This window comes from Atractosteus spatula, chromosome 9, assembly GCF_055471065.1.
Source record: "Atractosteus spatula isolate fAtrSpa1 chromosome 9, fAtrSpa1.hap1, whole genome shotgun sequence".
NCBI classification, from domain to species: domain Eukaryota; kingdom Metazoa; phylum Chordata; class Actinopteri; order Semionotiformes; family Lepisosteidae; genus Atractosteus; species Atractosteus spatula.
The window spans coordinates 38,372,801-38,391,176 of record NC_142714.1 but is presented as its reverse complement, the minus strand read 5'-3'; the positions used below and the strand labels follow the sequence as shown (position 1 = coordinate 38,391,176).

Below are 18,376 nucleotides of genomic sequence, written 5' to 3'. Positions count from 1 at the left end.
ATGTGAAAATGAGTGAGAAACCTCACCTGAAACCTTGTATCATCCATCCAACCATCCATTTTCTAACTGCCTATATTCAACACGGGGTCGCGGGTAGCCAGAACCCATCCTGGCAAGCAGTGGGCAAAATGCAGGATACACCCTGAATGGAATGCAAGTGTATCACAGGGCAAACACACAGCCACAAACAGACGCTCACACTAGGACCAATATTCCTAGAAGTCAATAAACCTATCAGCCTGTCTTTGGACTGTGGAGTGTTATGTCCCCAATATGGCTTAGTCTACAGGCGAAAGGATTTAGCCAGGGTTTAACGGACGGAAATACACAAAAAACCCACTAATTCTACAACCCAATACCCTCTAAACCTGTCTCCCGAGAAAGGGGTGGCAAAGACAAAACAAAGTCTTCCGCCAGTTTTCTGTCTACTCTATCTAAACTAAGCTATAGTGGAAAACTAAAAAAACACGGATGCCATAACAATCCCAACCCTACACCACAGCCAAGAAAACAAATCCGATACGTCTCGCGTTTTTGCTGTTTCTTCTTCTAACACCTCTCTTCCACACAACTCTCCGGACGTCCCATACCGGCATTTAAAACCGGAACACTCTCTTCAACCAATCCAGAGAGAGACCCAATTTAGAGACACACCCACCTCCAAAAATTGACCTCCACATGGGAGGGGAATAAAAAAAAACAGAACGTTACAGAACGTAGCGTAGCCTCTGGAAACTCACACAAACACAGGGAGTGTGTACAAATTCCACACAGACAACACCACAGGTCTGGAACTGAACCCAGGGCCCCAGCGCTGTAATGTATTTAGAATCTAGATAAGTTGTATCTGCTAACATAACTTTAAATTCTGGTCCAAATGTTCCTTTGTGTACCTGTATAACACCGATCTTTACAGTCTGTAAGCTCATCAGTGGCTGTGGAAAAAAAAACTGTGTGGTGCTTAATCAGCACTTATATTTTGCTTGTGATAATCTGCAGTTTTGAGGAAATATTACCATATCAAGTGACTTGCTGATGGAATTTTCCTGCTCCCCTTCTACCCATTTACCTACAGTACTTGCAAATTTAAAACTTCATAACATTTTTTCCAGCGATATTAGTCGAGACTCTTAATAGGGATATTAGTACAGACTAATGCCTCTGCCAAATTTAAAAATTTCTTTCCCTTTTTGATATCTGACAGTGTCAATCTGCAGCTTTTGTTTGTGTGTCTTAAGATGAAAAATATTAGTCTGTTGTTTTCTTTTAGTTATAATCCAAGTTTAAATAGCAGCTTGTGTAAAATATGCTATGTTTATCAGTATACAGCAGACATTGCTGTGTGCAGTAGCAAAAAGAAATCCATTCTTATATAGTCTATCCATTTTTAAAGAATGTGATATTCTGTAAGGTGCACTACTTGATTTAATGGATATACTTGCTCCTCTTACTTAGATAATTTAAAAGTGCTGATGAGGCATTATTGTTTATATGTACAGGTATATAGACACTGTGGCATGATGATTATCACTGCCTCACAGCTCTTGGACCCTGGGTTTGAATCATGTCCAGGGTTGAATCTATTCTGTGTAGAGTTTGCATGCTCTTCCCATATTCCATATCCATATGGGTTTTCTGAGTGTTCTGGTTTCTTCCCCCCTTCCAAAAACATGTTGGCTGGGCTCATTGCTGTTTGTACCTGTCACGATCGTAATCCCTCCTCTTAAGGGGGCTCCAGCCCTTTCGTATTTTAGTTTGATTATGTGCACCTGCCTCCTATTTTGTCTCCTTATTAAGCCTGGCTCTGCATTGGGAGATGGACGCACAGAAACCTGCCTACCAGCGGGTCCAGGAGAGACCCGATGTTATAGGCTTCATCACGGCATCCTGACCATCTGAGTCTGGGGCTTGGAGTGCCTGGCCTTGTTATCTTGGTTTTATTCCCTCTTTTTGTTATGGATTTTAATCCGTTCTGGATTTTAACTGTGCTTGTCTCGTCTTGGATGGATACCGCAGTTTTGGACTTTGGACTTTGGACTGCGCCCTGGATTTTCCCCTTGGACTGTCTGAACTTGTTTTTCAGCGCCATACCCCCCAAGCACTGGATCACCATCGTCACGCCCCCCTGTCTGTCAACCTATCCTGTCCTGCTGTTCCTTCCCTTGATGTCCTACTCCACTTACTTCCCGATTATACCGTCTGCATAGGGTCCTGAACTAAGCTTTGTGGGTGCCTGGACCGGCTCTCGTTACAGTACCAGCATGATTGTGTCTACATATTGATGGACTGGTATCTTATCAAAGGTGTGGCACAGTGTTCTGAGCATCAGGGATGGGTTATTGCCACCCTTACTAGGAAAAACCTCACTATGGTTTCATTAGATTAACTTATTCCAGCACTTCCAGTGCTGATGCATTGAAGAAATTTAGAAAATCTGCAGACTCCCTAGCTCTCCAGGACTAGCACTGCATACCTCTTGTTTACACAATCTTTCTTTTTTCTTCTGGAAAATAACCAACTTTCCCACCATGTTTAGAAGTCTAAACCTTTTATATCTGGAATAGCAATGGAATGAATTTCCTGAATGGACAGATGGATTCCACGACACAGGAAATCCGAATTTCCTAAAATAAGACATAAATTGCTCTACTTGGTTAGGAAATAGATGGATAGAAGGAACATTACAATAGGGAGATGCTTGGTATCACATTATTGCAATGGAGCAGACGGGATAGGCCACAAGTTAAGTAAACCCACATTATAGACCTGGAAAATAAATGAGTTCACAAGACCATTGAGTTATTTTACTCCATCTAACAACCCTTCCTCAACTGCTTGGATCACATTGGTGACCTTTTTTCCAGATGGCAAAGTATGGCTACAGTATGTGATCAGTTCTGTACTTTGTCTTTCTCCATTTCCGTCTTTTTAAACTGTCATTGGTTTCTGACTTTTCCAGAAGAATCTGCACCTTTTCTTGTTAGAGATCATTTGCCTCCCCATCCTAGGAATCGTATTTTTCCTTATCCCCTTTCTGTAACTTCATTGAATGAAAATACAATGTAAAAACATATACTTGACGCCATAAGTCTAAGAATCCTGTAATGTGAATGTTGAAAAGAATACAATTGTTTTGTATACAGTACATTGCTTGTCCTTTCTATTCTCTAGAAATGGGCTGGAGAAAGAGTCATTATTCTGAGTAAGAGTTCATCCCAACATAATCAAGACAACAGCTCTTCTGTAGTTAATAATAATAATAACTCCTTACACACAAATAGCGCTTTTCTGGACACTCTACTCAAAGCACTTTACAGGCACTGGGGACTCCCCTCCACCACCCCCAATGTGCAGCGCCCTCCTAGATGATGCAATGACAGCCATAGTGCACCAGTATGCTCACCATCAGTAATCAGTGAGGAGGAGAGCAGAGTGATGAAGCCAATTCATAGATGGGAATTATTATGAGGCCAAGATTGGTAAAGGCCAAGGGACACCCCTACTCTTTTTGAGAAAGACCCTTGGATTTTTTTAATGACCACAGAGAGTCAGGATCTTGGTTTTACATCTCATCTGAGGGACAGTGCCTTTTTACAGTATAGTGTCCCTATCACCCTACTGAGGCATTAGGACCCACACAGACTGCAGGGTGAGCACCCCCTGCAGGCCCCATTAACACCTCTTCCAGCAGCCACCTTAGTTTTTCCCCAGGAGGTCTCTCATCCAGGTACTGACCAGGCTCACACCTGCTTAGCTTCAGTGGGCTGCCAGTTGTGAGTTGCACGGTGATATGGCTACTGGTTCACCATATCAAGTAGTTAGTACCACAGATCGGTTGCATTGCTCATAGGAAAAAGGAAAGTGCAACACATGGATAACTTGTTTTCCTGGAACTTTTTCTTATTTAATTCAGTGATTAAAACAAAAAATCACCAGAAGACATGTAGGCTGGTGAAAGGTCTTAGCTGCAGGAGATATTTTTTTTAGCAACAGCAACAGCTTGCCACTTCACTTACAGTACAATTTATATTTTACTACAAGACTGAAGCGTTTTTCTTCACAGAGCAGGTCTCCACAGAGAAAATCATAGATTTTCTTCATGGGGAAGAAAATGGAAATCAGGGCAAACCAGTAGCCTCAGCAGATGCAAGAGCATCTAGTCATCACCACATATGAGGTGAATGTAACACAGTGGGAAATCTCAGGTTTCTGGCATTGATCAAATGCAGCCCTCGCTCACTTGATTTGTGTAATATTGATTCCTCAGTTTTTGTAGTGGCAAGCGGTTTGCTTTATGCTTAAGCTCGGTGTTATGTGTTTGTGTGTGTCTCTATACTGTATATACTGGGAAGGGTGCTCTTTCATAAAATATGATCACTTTAAAGGCAACAGTGAGAACTTTAGCATGGTATTCAGACCCAAGGGGAAAATCTCTGTGTGCAAATGTGGACTGACCTTCTCTAGGCAGTCTATAAACGTTTCCTATAAAATGGTGTTTCCAAGCTTATAATTTACTAACATTGCCTGTTTTTCTGCCCAGCTCATTTTTATCACTGAATACTTTCTAAAAAAAGAGACACCTTACCATTTTTTTAATGGAACGTCATAGCCAGTGTAAGCATGCAAAGGTTCGACATATAATTATTATTAACAAGAAACAAATAGCCTTTTAAGCAATACTGCGAGCTTTTTAAACATGCCCTGTCTGAAAAAAAAACTTAAGGGCTAATATAAGAACTGTAAGATGTCTTCTTTTCCTCTGACGAAATCAGCACGTAATTTCGGGCTATTATCAAGAAAGACAGTAATAAACATAAAGGAGTGATTTGTTTTTCTGGTATGGGGGATCGTAATCGTTTTAAAGTAAATAAATACGTATTGCTTTATTTGTAAACAAGAGGAAAATTGAGTTATTATTTACAAATAGTTTACAGGAGCATCTGGAGTGCTCAGTGTATGCTTGAAATGTCATAAGGATTTGCGCTGCGCAAAGAGCACCGCAGGAGTTTCTACTGGGGGATCTAGCCTGAACACCACTTTTGAGCACTCATCATCATCTAGACATCAGCTTCGATTCGCGGAAAAGCTTATGAATGAAACAGCAGCATTGTAGTAAAACGTTACTCATTATTCTGCTCACGTTCTTCCTGATCCACAGACAGAAGAACGAAACGTGAATGTAGTCATTATGTATTTTTTAACTTAAAGGTATAGTGCCTAGTTTTATAATAACAATCCATCCACCCATTTTAGTAACAATATTGTTAACAACATTAGGGTGCTCTTTTATGGTACTGATCTAATGAATCCCCACTTAAGCTCAAATATGAAAACATACTCCATATTTTTCTATCAAACAATGATACACATATACAGTAAAACAACCTTACCTTTGAAAAGCATTGACAGACACCATTGAAATGTTCAGGCTTGGAACCCATATTATCTATGACTATCTGATTCTTTGTTTATTATCACAGCTTACCTATTTTGTGCAATGTCATACAGGTTGTCTTTATTTTAAATAATGATGATTGACATATGGCACCTATTCTCTAATAAGAATATTATGGTAATAGATCGTGACACGTGACAACAGAGTTCTGAACATGATTTATAAAAGAGAGCACCATTTACTTGGATTAGGACAGGAAACTCAGGCCAGATATTTTTAACAACGTTTAGTTGGTCAAAATTAGTTTTTTACTGGAAACAAATTGTCAAATAATCTAAATATAAAAATTATGATGTCTGAGCCAATTTCACTTAAATGACAGGGCATTTAATTTAATCGATGGGCAATAGAAAACGCACTGACAATTTAGTGTAATCAGAATAAACCCATACATTATACTGTACATTACTTCAATTAAACACAATTTTTACCCCTCTCTCACACACATGTACTGTACGTGTATAATTCAAATGTCAAATATATTAATATGATTCCTCCCGCGTTCTTCTATTTTAATCCCGTACAGCAGGCTATAGTAGACCACGACAATAGTGAACTGGCTTCCATCAGAGAATGCGACGTTTTTGAAATGAGATGTTGAATTTTAATTGACTTCTTAACTTATGTTGCTGGTAATGATTATTCATTCATTTTTTGAAAGACGTCTTTTGGCGAGGTTTACGTCGATTTCTAATTTTTAGACTATGAGACGGAGCAGTTTTTATTGCTGCCGCACCTGAACGTCGTGGAACGACCTTGGGGTGAAGCAGCTACGACGTCCACAGAGACGTTATGAATGAAATTCCAGCAGAAGGAAGAAGTCGTTATTATTATTATTCTGATCACAGCTTCTCTGATTCACAGACTAGGGACCTGATCATGAATATAGTGAACACTTCTGACGTCAGAGCTGAGATTTATCAGCAGACCCAATGGGGCAGAATATTAAGTGCAAGTCAGTGCCAGAAATCTGCCAACATTATTAGCAATGTTAACCAAGGAATAGCGCTGAATTCCAAGGACCCGAAGACGGAAAAAAAGACTTGATCCGGCGGCTTTAAACAAAGCGGAATCAGGAACTGGTAATTTTAGTGTTTTTACCCCCTAGTGTACCTTTGACAGACTACTAGTGTGTAAAATAAAACCTTGCAGCGCAGTATAACAGCGTTAGATACTGTATAGGCTACATTCTCTATGTGCTTTGGGAGAGGATACGCGCGGGCGCTAGTCTTTCCTAGTCTTTTTTCATATTGTACGTCTTAAAAGGATGCACCCTCGATGTACTTGGTGACCTTTGGTAGTCCTTTATTGCTGACGAAGGAGTGTAAGTGAAATATCTCTCTAGCATGCACACAAGAAATAGCTCTGCTTTTTATATCGGAAAGCGTGTTGAGGTTACTGTTCCAAAATACTGCAAGCGGTAGTAGCTAATGCTTATAATTAAAACCCTACGCGGCTTTTACCTTGAGTCTATAAATAGCTACTTTAAAAATAGCGGATTTCATGTGGTTTTATTTTTTGCCTTTTGTCATGCTGGGCTGCTGCATCTAATTTTTATTGTTTTAATTAAGTTTTATGGGGTGTTTGTATTTGTGTTTTGAAATGCATAATATACAGTAGGGTGGGTTTCTATGAGCATTATATAGGTGTTTCTAACGTTAAATTAAAATATAGTTAACTGTTCCCACTTCTGTAAGGTTTATGATGTCTTCTCAATTTGTCTTTCGTAGCATAGTCGTTTTTTGTGATTATTTAAGGCGAGCATGTTAGCATACAGTATATGACAGAGGCGTCTTTCGTATAATAGGCAATGCGCTTAAAATATACGTAAAATATACTGTACGTAAGCATTTCTGATATTTTGTGTAAAGCACAGCAAATACGATGCTTCTTTGATTCAAGTGTATGTTCGTTTGTATGCTCAGGGTGGGGTAGGTGTATGCTGTGGAGATATTTCCACCCCATTTGCCCCTGTTTTTCGTATTTTTCCGTTGCAATCTCCATGCTGAATCTTCTCTCTCTCTCCTAACTCCCTCGTCTTCTTCCCCCGTTAGCTATGATTCACACTCTTGCCGCAGCTATGAGCAACCAACTTCCAAACACCTCTTCTCTTAATTCGCTGAACTGGAATTTCCAAGACGGTAGAAACTCCTCGCTCGTCAGAGCCTCTGATCTGCGGCAACTGCCTGTTAGCCCGTGGGACATCGCACTGTGTGTCACTGGGACACTCATATCTTGCGAAAATGCCATTGTAATTGCCATTCTTTTCTACACTCCTACCCTCCGAGCGCCTATGTTCATTCTCATAGGGAGCCTTGCCTTTGCAGATCTATTAGCCGGACTTGGCCTGATTCTGAATTTTGTTTTTATCTACATGCTGAACTCAGAATTTATTTCTCTCATCTCCGCCGGACTACTAATCGCTGCTTTTTCTGCGTCTGTGTGTAATATACTGGCTATCACCATTGACAGATACTTGTCTTTATACAACGCACTGACCTACCACACGGAAAGGACGGTAACTTTCACCTACATGATGTTGGTTTTCATCTGGCTAGTCTGCATTAGTTTGGGATTGCTACCGTTGATGGGCTGGAACTGTTTGGGCAACGAGTCGTCCTGCAGCGTACTTAGACCCGTGACCAAAAACAATGCCGCCGTCCTGGCAGTGACATTCCTGCTGATATTCGCTCTAATGATGCAGCTGTATCTTCAGATCTGCAAAATTGCCTTCAGACACGCACAGCAGATTGCAGTCCAGCATCAATTCATGGCCACATCCCACGCCTCCTCAACTACTAAGGGGGTGTCGACCTTGTCCATTATTCTGGGGACCTTCGCTTTGTGCTGGATCCCTTTCGCCATGTATGCCCTGGTGGCGGACTCAAGCTACCCCATGATTTACACCTATGCCACGGTCCTGCCTGCTACGTGCAACTCTGTAATTAATCCCATCATTTACGCCTTCAGAAACCCCGACATGCAGAAATCTCTCTGGCTGGCTTGCTGCGGTTGTGTTCCTTCTAATTTCTCCTTGAGACCAAGGACGTCAAGTGATGTATAGGTTCAATTTTTTGTGTTCCACATCACAATTTCATCAATAGTACCTTCCCCGAGGATTTTCTTGTGCTCTGTGGTGCAAACTATGCATTGCCAAAAAAAAAGGTGAGATTCTCAAGAAATTACACGATGTAAATTCAGTATAATAAGCATACCATTACGATTATACTTAAGGTAACAGGTCCATGGGTTTAAGGGAGCGTTAGTAATGAGTTGGAAATACTGTAAATGAATATAAAAATAAATGCACTCTTGCCGATACAGTTATGAAGCTATTACAAAACTTAATTTCCCTTCCTTTGTTTCTGATAAGAATTTCGCAAAATCCAGGTGTATGGAATTAGAAACTGCACATATCCGTTCTGCTTAGGTGAGTGCACCTCGGGAGTTTCCATTAACGGAAATCATCCATTTGTGTGACATTTTTCTGTCTCAGACATATATTACATATCGATAGTACAACGTACACATTGGCACCATTGCCAGAATATTCGCCATTTTTATTTATTAATATTCAGGATGACAGGGTGACCTTTAAATTCAATCTGTGGTTTTTGTAATCCAACAAAAAAAAATATGGCAAAACTGAAGATTTGAAAAAAAATTTAAAACATACGCAATCTAAGAGTTGGGTGAATCTGAAAGATGGATCAGGCGTCGATCTATTTATAAATGTGTCCCAGAATCTAACTATAGTTTAATATATATGAGATATACATCAGTAATAGCTCCCATTGAACAAACGGAATATCTGTCCTGCTCTTATTAATCGTTTATGCTTTTTGAACATAAACAGTTTAAATCCTGTTTATTCAAACGTTGCAGAACTGTCTGATAAATGCATAACATGAGCTGTATTCCACTGTCCCATTCTGCGTAGTTATACAGTACACAGTACTTTAACTCGATTTCAGCACCATGGACAGCAACAAACTGATTAAAGGTTTTGAACTTGCTATTCCTGCTATTTAACTTTCTCTAAATGCGTATACACAAATCGCTTTTTTACACTTGATTGTCCTTGTTGACTGGCAAATTCTTTTTTTTTGCCAGTTCCCATACTTAGGCAGTGCCATGGGTTTGGAAGATTAATTCTTGGATACTTGAAAGGCTTATGGCCAGCGACAAAATTTAATATTTTTTAAAACAATAGATTAATGGAGCGACTGGCAATCAGTTCAATAAAACTAGACAAATGGCAGAGCTTTTCCTAACCCACACAATTTTGACAATGCATTGAAAATTATATTTTCATTTAGTTAAGGTGTACTTTTCTTCAAAGGAGCTGTAAGGTAATTAAAACGAAATACAATCTGTTTTCAATTGAATGCTGATTTTTGTATCTTTTCAAAATTGTTATGGAACTGCACTTCTGTTAATGCCCAAATTGTGTTGATAAAATCAATATCAACTGCAGAAGCCATTAAATTTATATGATAAAGATTGTGATATATAACTGCTTAAAATTTCAAGTAAAGAGGTTCTTAACATGCTGACCATTCAATTAATGTCACTGTTAGCCTGCAGCAGATGATTGCATAGATATTCTATTGGTTTTAATCAGTTTTACTAAATGTTTACACTGATAGTCATTATATATATATATTCCTGCAATGGAATGGACTGGAAGATGATTGAGGAGATCACTGCAGCCTCACTTGTTTCCTTTTCTGACATATTGTGTTTCAGAATTTTCATTGATTAATTGTAAAGTAAGGTTGATGAGGACGTATTGTACAGTACAATGATGCAGTTCTTCTGTTTGTGAGAATCTAGTTCTGAAAGGCTAGAAGGCCTTCTGATTGTTGTTTTATTTTGTGCCCCAAAATGCTTTATCAAATTTCACGATGGATGACATGATGACACAGTGGTTAGCATTACTGCTTTGCTGTGCTGTGTTCCTGAGTTTAATTCTGGACCTGCGGAGATATCTGTATAGAGTTTCCATACAGATTTATGGTTCTGTGCATATTTGTGTGGGTTTCCTCTGAGTGCCCCCCACAATTCAAAGACATACAGACAGGTTAACTGGTTTCTGGGAAAATTGGCCCCGGTATGAGTCTGTGCATGCTTGTGTCTGTGTGTGCTGGATTGGACATGTAGTTCAGCTGCCTTGCTCCTGTCAATTGCTAGGAGAGGATCCGGCTCCTGTATTGGATAAAGCAGTTAGAAAACAGAGAGATGTACAGTAAATCTTTTGAATTATTTTTTTTAAAGAAACCAGTGAAACAAACTGTACAGTTATCAATGGAAATACAAGTGATATGACATCAGTCTAAATCTATATCAGTAGTTGTTAATCAATTTTGCTGCAAGAATGTATGCACCTTCTCCATAGGATATAGTGCTTATTTGAAAAGAAGTGCTATATTTTACTGAAGAGAGGTTTACAAAAACTCCAAATTAAAAAAAAAACCTCCAAATGTAAGTGTTTTAGAAACAAACAGATGTCAGTCAGTCTGTCAGTCTGTCAGATGTCTGTTTGTAACAAATCAAGGACTTCGTTAAAGTGTGTCTTATAATCCTGCACTTAATAAAAAGCAGTACTGATGTCAAGAATGTGATTTTTATATCCTAGTAATCAGGGAGCCAAGCTTTGGTTACAGTTATATGGTCATCTAGTTTTCATTATGAATTTTGTTTTCTTTAATTATTGATATATTTACAGAGGTTTTTCTCCCTTTGCCCATATGTAAACCAGGAAAGTATTTGAAGAGACATAGGAAATGTACTCTGCTGCAGTTCTTTATGACCAAAGGTATAAAATGAAATTGAATGATCAGCATGTGGATTTTATCTCTGCACTTTTATGAAAATAATTTGTGTTGCTTTCTTTATGTACATCAATTGATGAGGAAACTATAATTGACATATTATACAAAAACATCTCAACCTTACATGATATTCTTCTTCTTCTGTAGCTTAGATACATATGGACTTTGGTCCTGTTATTTTGTTTATTTTTCTTGTTTTGTTGTTTGGTTTCCAAGGCTACCATAAATAGTCAAGATGATCCTAAAAGAAATACTAAAACAATGCTGTTACCAAAAACTTGACTCCTGTGAAAATGGCGCATATGAGCTAATGTAAAATAAATAATTTAATAGTTTTGTATTTTGGAAACTTTTTAAAGTCGTCTTTTTTGTATTTTGAGCAGCAAATCAAATTAATATTATGCAAATAATTGGGTCACATGAAGTCTCTTCTTTATTGTTTAGTGAATCACCACCTCAGTTTTGACAAAGAATCTGTAGAGATTTTTTTGGCCTTACCTAAGCATGACTGCAATAATGTGATGTGTTTTTGTGCTGTTCATTAATATTACTTAAGAGCTAAAATGAAATTTGTCTTCACTTGAGGCCTTAGGCTGCTTTCAACATATGCCTAAATTATCTTAAATATATATATATATTCTGAAGTCAGGCTCTCTGTTCTTAAAAAATGTTGACAGCTGCAATTAAAAAATAAAATGTGATCCTTTCAAATAATGCTGATAGGAGATAAATTCACAATAGAAACAAAGCTACATAGGGTAGGCTAGTGCAGATACAGTATGTGATTTATTTTTACTTTACGCCTTGTAGGCTAATTGAACAGTGTACTAGTGTGTGTGCAACAGTACCTGCCAAGCACATTTGAGTGACTGACCTAAAGTGATGTCCTTGTGGATACTGTATGTGTATGTTTTTTGTCTAATGATGCACTTTTAGGTATGCATTCTACAGCATAAATTAACCTTAAGAAATCATGCATAAACAATTGGCACATCTAAGGAACATGTTGCATTTCGTTAAGTCAGTGTAATTTTCTCAGGTTTTAACTGCAGTAACAAAGTGGGTTTCTCAGATTCAAACTGGTGAGAATAAAACTGCATCATTTATTCAGTTTATTACTTTCACAGTATGGTCAGTAAAAAGAGACCCACAAGACATTTTTACCTGAGCTCGGTTATCTAATCAAATTAATCATTCACTTAATTCACTTTTTACCCAGGTTAAGCAACTTGTGATGTAAAAAGACTTGTAATTCCTGCTGCAATGCAGTTCTCGTGAGCACTATAACAATTTGTGGGCTCTGAAACAATTTCTCATTTACTACAAAAGAACTACTCAACTTGTATCCCCTCTAATTCACTTCATTGAAACATTTGGTAAAGTAATGGTACAAATTATGCTATGTGTATTGGCTAACCCTGCTTTATGATGTGGTATACTTAGCACATTACACTACTGTGTACCAAACAAACAGTCTGACTGCATTCATATCTGAAGGCTTTTAATCAGTGGAGTGTTTCGAAAATACCATCTCTATGACCTCATAGTTTAAAGCACACTGTATATAATGATAATGGCAAAATACAATGTTTTAATTCATTTCATTAAGGAAACAAATTATGACAAGTTAAACTGGTTTGACTTGGTTTCATTATCCATTTAAGCTATACAAATTAAACACACATATACATAGTGTACAGTATATATACATTTCCCAAACCGTTTGTTTCTGTAAGCACAGTGGAAATTTTCTAATTGAAAAAGCCTCCATAAAATCATAGGTAAAACCACTTCTTCTAAGAATGAAATCTTAAAGAACAAAAGAAAAAGAGTTGAATTGTTTTTTGGGTCTCTTCTACTTGCCCGTTCCTATCGCTGCAATACAGCAGCTCACTTGTATCCCGAGAAATGAAAGGTGTTTCAGTAATATGAAACTTGCCAGCTGTAGAAAGATGTTAATTCAAGGGTTTAAGCAATTAAAATTTCAGGCCTAAAAAATTGGGGAGGGCAACATCTTGAACAGTTGTTAAAGAAGATTGTCTCACTAGTATTGTTCATTTTTTGAGAACAAAATTGAGATTGGTTTGATTTCCAACAATGGCTGCTTGAATGTGTTTTATTTTTGTAAAATTGTACAAGAACTGTGACCTAATGTCTTACATTAAGGTTCAAATGTGTAGGAAAAGATGTGTGTGGTCTGCTTCAGTCATTTGTCTCTGCTCCCTTGAAAGCAACACATGAAAAATATTAATGTTCTATTGCCAATGTGTGTTGTGTTGTAATTAATTAGATAATGCTATAGGGTGCATAAATTTTCCATTCCAGGGACTGGGTTTGTTTTCTTATGCAATCCTGTAAAATACGAAATCTATATTTTTGTATCAACCACAATGATCTGAGTTACTGTGTTTTTTCTGTGTTATTTATTTTAAATCTGTAAAGACATTTTCTTCAATAACTGATGGAGTATTTCAAGTGCCATTTTTAAGTGTATTGTTTATGTAATTTGTGATTGATTGCACTTGAGAGTTTAAAGTCATTGTGCCACTTTTCAACTAAATGAAACAGCTAAATGGACATCTGTTCTGAAAGATCAATTGGGTACAGTATGTGGAAGGATTCAGTATTTTATCCCCTCTGTCTACTGTGCAGAAAAAGGTGGTGGATTCAATTTCGGCAAGCTGCATATTGTAACCAGTAAATTCTTAATTAGAAAGCTTCCTTATTCATTACTTTGGAAGCCCTGGTTTTCTCTATTTGATTAATTTCGTATTTAAAGAGCTGGTTTGTACACTATATTATAGACATAATATACTGTAGATATTTACAGAGTAATTCCCAGTAGTTGTTAACACTTATGCTTCCATTAGCCATGCTAGGAATGCTGCGAAATATAGCCCAGAACACATTTTTGAATTTTTCTTTTTTGCTGGTGGAAATGGCTTCATGTTGAAGTCTCCCCACACCCAGTAACAATTCCTTTTAGTCAAGTATTGACCATCCCTGTAGTTGCTACTGTTTACTGTGTGTTCATACGCATTGTAAATAACTGCAGAAAAGTTACAATAAAAGTTGGCTTATATCAGGCTGACCTGCAAGTCATCTCAGAGGCACCCAACATAAGTCCATGGTCAATTCAAGCCTTTTACTTGTACTGCTAATCTCACTAGCTTGGACACCTTGCATCGCAGAGAGCCCTCTGCCATTGCTCTTTACTTTCATTCGCAACTACAGTACACCCTCAGTTTAATGGACTACCAGGGAGAAGGGATATTGGTGAATGTCCATTAAATCATGAATGACATTTTTTCAGTCCAAAAACACACTGTTATATGAGAAAAAAAATACATGTACTGTACAGTATAAGCTTTCGGGATCTTTTGACTCATTATTTGCAAAAAACACAGTCAATGAAAATTGTTTCTGTGCCTTGTATCATAAATATACAAGCTCTGTATTTCATGTATCATAAATATACTGTATAAAATTTGCTAAGGCATACAAAACATAAACAACACCCATCGTAAACCATTGACCTACCCCTAGAGGAGTCCATTGATATTCCTGAATTTTAAACCTACAGTATGTGTTGCTTATTTTTATTTTGTTTTATTATTTCTGCGTTTTATTGTAAATGTGGGAAAAGTCCTGTATTTCTGATTTTACAGACACAATTCTCTGTTAGCAGAATTTGTCCATTAAATCTGAAGTCCATCAAGCCGAGGGTTTACTACTGTTTGTTGAAGTTACAGCCTATACATTAGACACACATAATGTAAATGAGGGTAGTGCCTTTTGTCTTATATAAAGCCACAATATGCTCAGAAATAAGCAAATTTTCAACAAAATCCATTTTGGCACAGAGGATGAGTGTGTCCCTGAATGTGGGTTCACTGCTGGAGGGGTTGAGGACAGCCTTCCTGTACCTATTTGTGATTTATTTCTGGTGATTGGATAAACTATGACATGGCTGACCACTAAAGTTATCGTCTGTTTCCAGTGTACCCAATCTCCATATGAATATGCTGTGTATCAAAACAAAAATAATGTATAACATTTTCCCAAGGCTTAATATAAATAAAATAAAACTTTCAGACATTATATATTGCCATGGTGTGATGCCACACAAGCCAGCATTTAAACAGAAAATATTTAATGATTTCCATTTTTGTATCTTTGATTGCAAGTGATTTCCTTTGACAGAATATTCAAGACATCCCTCCATAATTGGTGGTTATAGAGTCTGCAGTCTTCATTGTGCTTTTTTTGTAGAAAAAGAATAGAAGAACGTTTTTTTTCCCACAAATAGCCTGATCTACTGGAAGTTTGCTGAGAATAAATTTAAATATTCTAAAAACAAATAAATATTATTAATTAAAATTCCCTCATTTGCCAAATAACACTGAACTTTCAATCTTTTTCCCCGGTAAACAATATGCTATTTATTACTGGATTGAGTAATACAGTAGGTGTTGTTGGTTTTAGATTGAATCCATCCCAAGAGTAAAATACCTTTTCAGCAATGGCATTATGATACAGTACATTATCTTAAAAACATTGGTCACTGACATTAATTATTGTAACAATGTGACCTTTTTCTACAATTCATTGAAATATGTTCCCCCCTGCCCTTATTTACAAGACGTTTTCCTCTCTAAGACTACATTTCTTTACAGGGCTTGTTTTTTTTACTTTGTCGTAATTTTGACTTCCAAAATGCATCACGTATCTTCTCGTCTTTCACAAGAAAATATCAGCATTGTTCAGTTATCTTTTAGTTTTATTTTTTAATGTTAAACCATCGGGTTGGGCTTTATTTCTAAAATGTGGTGCTATATAATTTAAATTTTAAAACAGATATAGTCTGGTGTAATTCCTTCTTTACTTCTTAATTGAAAGCAACAAATAGAAAAGAAATAGGAAGCATGGTGACATGGTCTTTCGCACTGATTCCTTACAGCTCCCGAAAGGACAATGGCTCCTTCTGTATCAAAGACAGCTGGACAGGTTTATTGGTGTGCTTCTAAAGTATGTGTGAGCCCTGAGATGGATCGTTGTCCATGGTGTTGTTTCACCTTAAACCTTTCGATTCTTGAGTATGATTTATACCCCACCTGGAATTAGCAACTCTCTGATAATTGATAAATAAATAACATCCTGAAAATGCTTGAGCTTAATTTTGGGTGAAAGTCATTCTTTCATAGGATAGGTTGTGAAAAACATAGTCCAGTATTTTTCAATGTACTGTAGTCAGTTTAAACTGATGCTATGGCTACTTACAAAATAATGCCATTTTACTTTTCCTTTTTTGTACCATGGAAATTCTTTCTGATGACAAGTACAAATGCACTTTACAAAAAAAGGGACATGCTACTTCTTGCACTGTAAGTGTCGAATGTATTCCTTGCGGAAAATAATTTATTTTTATTACTGTGAATAGAAAAAGATGAAAACTGTCAACACAGAAATAAAAGCAGTTGAAAGAAAATGTGTCCTCTTTTTTTACACGATGCATGAATGTGACTCAATAAGAAATGTTAATGTTGGCACTATGGTCCATTTTCGATTGAAGGATCTTTTTAGTCAGTGGTGTGTAATGGAAGGAGGTTGGTCAGTAAGTCAATAGAACATGGTACATAAATAAATGTAACCACATGGTGTCACAAAACTCCCATTAATGGCCTCAAGTGACTTTGAAAGACAAAAGCAAGCCTTCAGATTTTGAGAAAGAGAATTATCCTGCTAAGCCCCTGCGGGACTATAGGCTGGATGCTCCAGCCACTTGCAGCTTCAGAGACATGGGTCATTTACACAGGTACATTGTCATAAAACTGCTTCACTGCTTCTTATCTCCTCTATATGCATTCCATGGTCTCACTCCCTCAGTTAAATTCGAATGACCTCTTTGCTGCTTTCAAGGACTTTGGAACTCCCCTACCCGAGTGTGTCATCATTTCAGTAGTTTTTTATTAGATCCTTTTTTTTCTGGGTGGTGGTGGGGCAGCCTCAATCCAACAGTTGTCCTACAGCCAAGAACAGAAACTGAGAGGTATTTGAAATTATTCAGTAAGCCATGATCTGAATTACTGTGATTACTTTGATACCTTGTTCTCTGAACTGACACCAGAATCAAAGCAGCTTTTAATATTACTGGGGTAGGAGGAGGAGACTTTGTAGAGCTGTAAACCTACAGTAGTTTATGTCCTGTCAAATCCAAAGGAACAGAGACCAAACCTCTATAATAATAATAACAATAACAATAATAATAATAGTAAAGTTCTAAATGTTTGTAACTTTTTTCTAATTGTTTTTGCTTTGGCAACACAGTAATATATCAGTCATAACAAAAAACAAATTAAATTTGAATTGATAAGTGTATATAAGTCCGCTTTAAGAAACATTAAAAACTTTAATGTAAAGCAAGACAACTCTGTGATACAGCAATACTCTTCTTAAGAGAAGGTTTGATCTTTGGGCAGCTCTCAAAATTCAATGAGAAGGGCTGTCAATGAGAAGACTTTCTTGCACTGCTGGAAATAGTGTGACTCAGATGCAACTGTGCTCTGTGTAATGCAAGGTGGCACTTTAAAGTTCATCATCTTCAAAACAAGTATGTATTGAAAATAAAGCTTCTAAATCTTTGCCGCTGGCTCTTTCATTAAGAGGATGCATTCTATAGTGACTCAGATTAATGGCCGTACTTAACTGAGTCATTGCAGTTACAGCAATAAATTCATTTCATGTGCAGAATGTTCAAGACTGCTACCTCCCTCAGAACATGTTGAATAGAGATAGAAATATCCAGCTTTATGCAAGTTACATTTTGAAAAAAGCTTTTATTTTGAAACCATGAGAGGTGTAAATGATAGAATGTAAATGGATATGAATCAGATGATGGATTAACAAAAGTGACTTCTGCCCAGTCTAAACCATTTACTCTGTTTGTGCAGGATACTTATGTGGTTTCTAAAATTTTTGAGCTGTTTTTATTGGGAGAGAGGTCTGTCACCTATAACCACCATGCCATCCCCAAAATTAAATAAAATAATACAATAAAAAAGTTACATGTACAGAACAGCGTTTGGTA

General features: G+C 37.3%; 1 protein-coding gene across 1 annotated transcript; it reads left to right on the top strand.

Moving 5' to 3' along the window:
- Positions 1 to 7,511: 7,511 nt before the first annotated feature.
- On the top strand, positions 7,512 to 16,777 carry gpr185a (G protein-coupled receptor 185 a). Its single transcript, XM_088925092.1, has one exon. It carries the CDS (start codon positions 7,512 to 7,514, stop codon positions 8,517 to 8,519), a length of 1,008 nt encoding a protein of 335 aa, XP_088781218.1. The 3' UTR covers positions 8,520 to 16,777.
- The last annotated feature ends 1,599 nt before the right edge of the window (positions 16,778 to 18,376 follow it).

Excerpts from the sequence above, each read along its gene's own strand:
- gpr185a (XM_088925092.1), top strand. The coding sequence starts at position 7,512 with ATGATTCACACTCTTGCCGCAGCTATGAGCAACCAACTTCCAAACACC.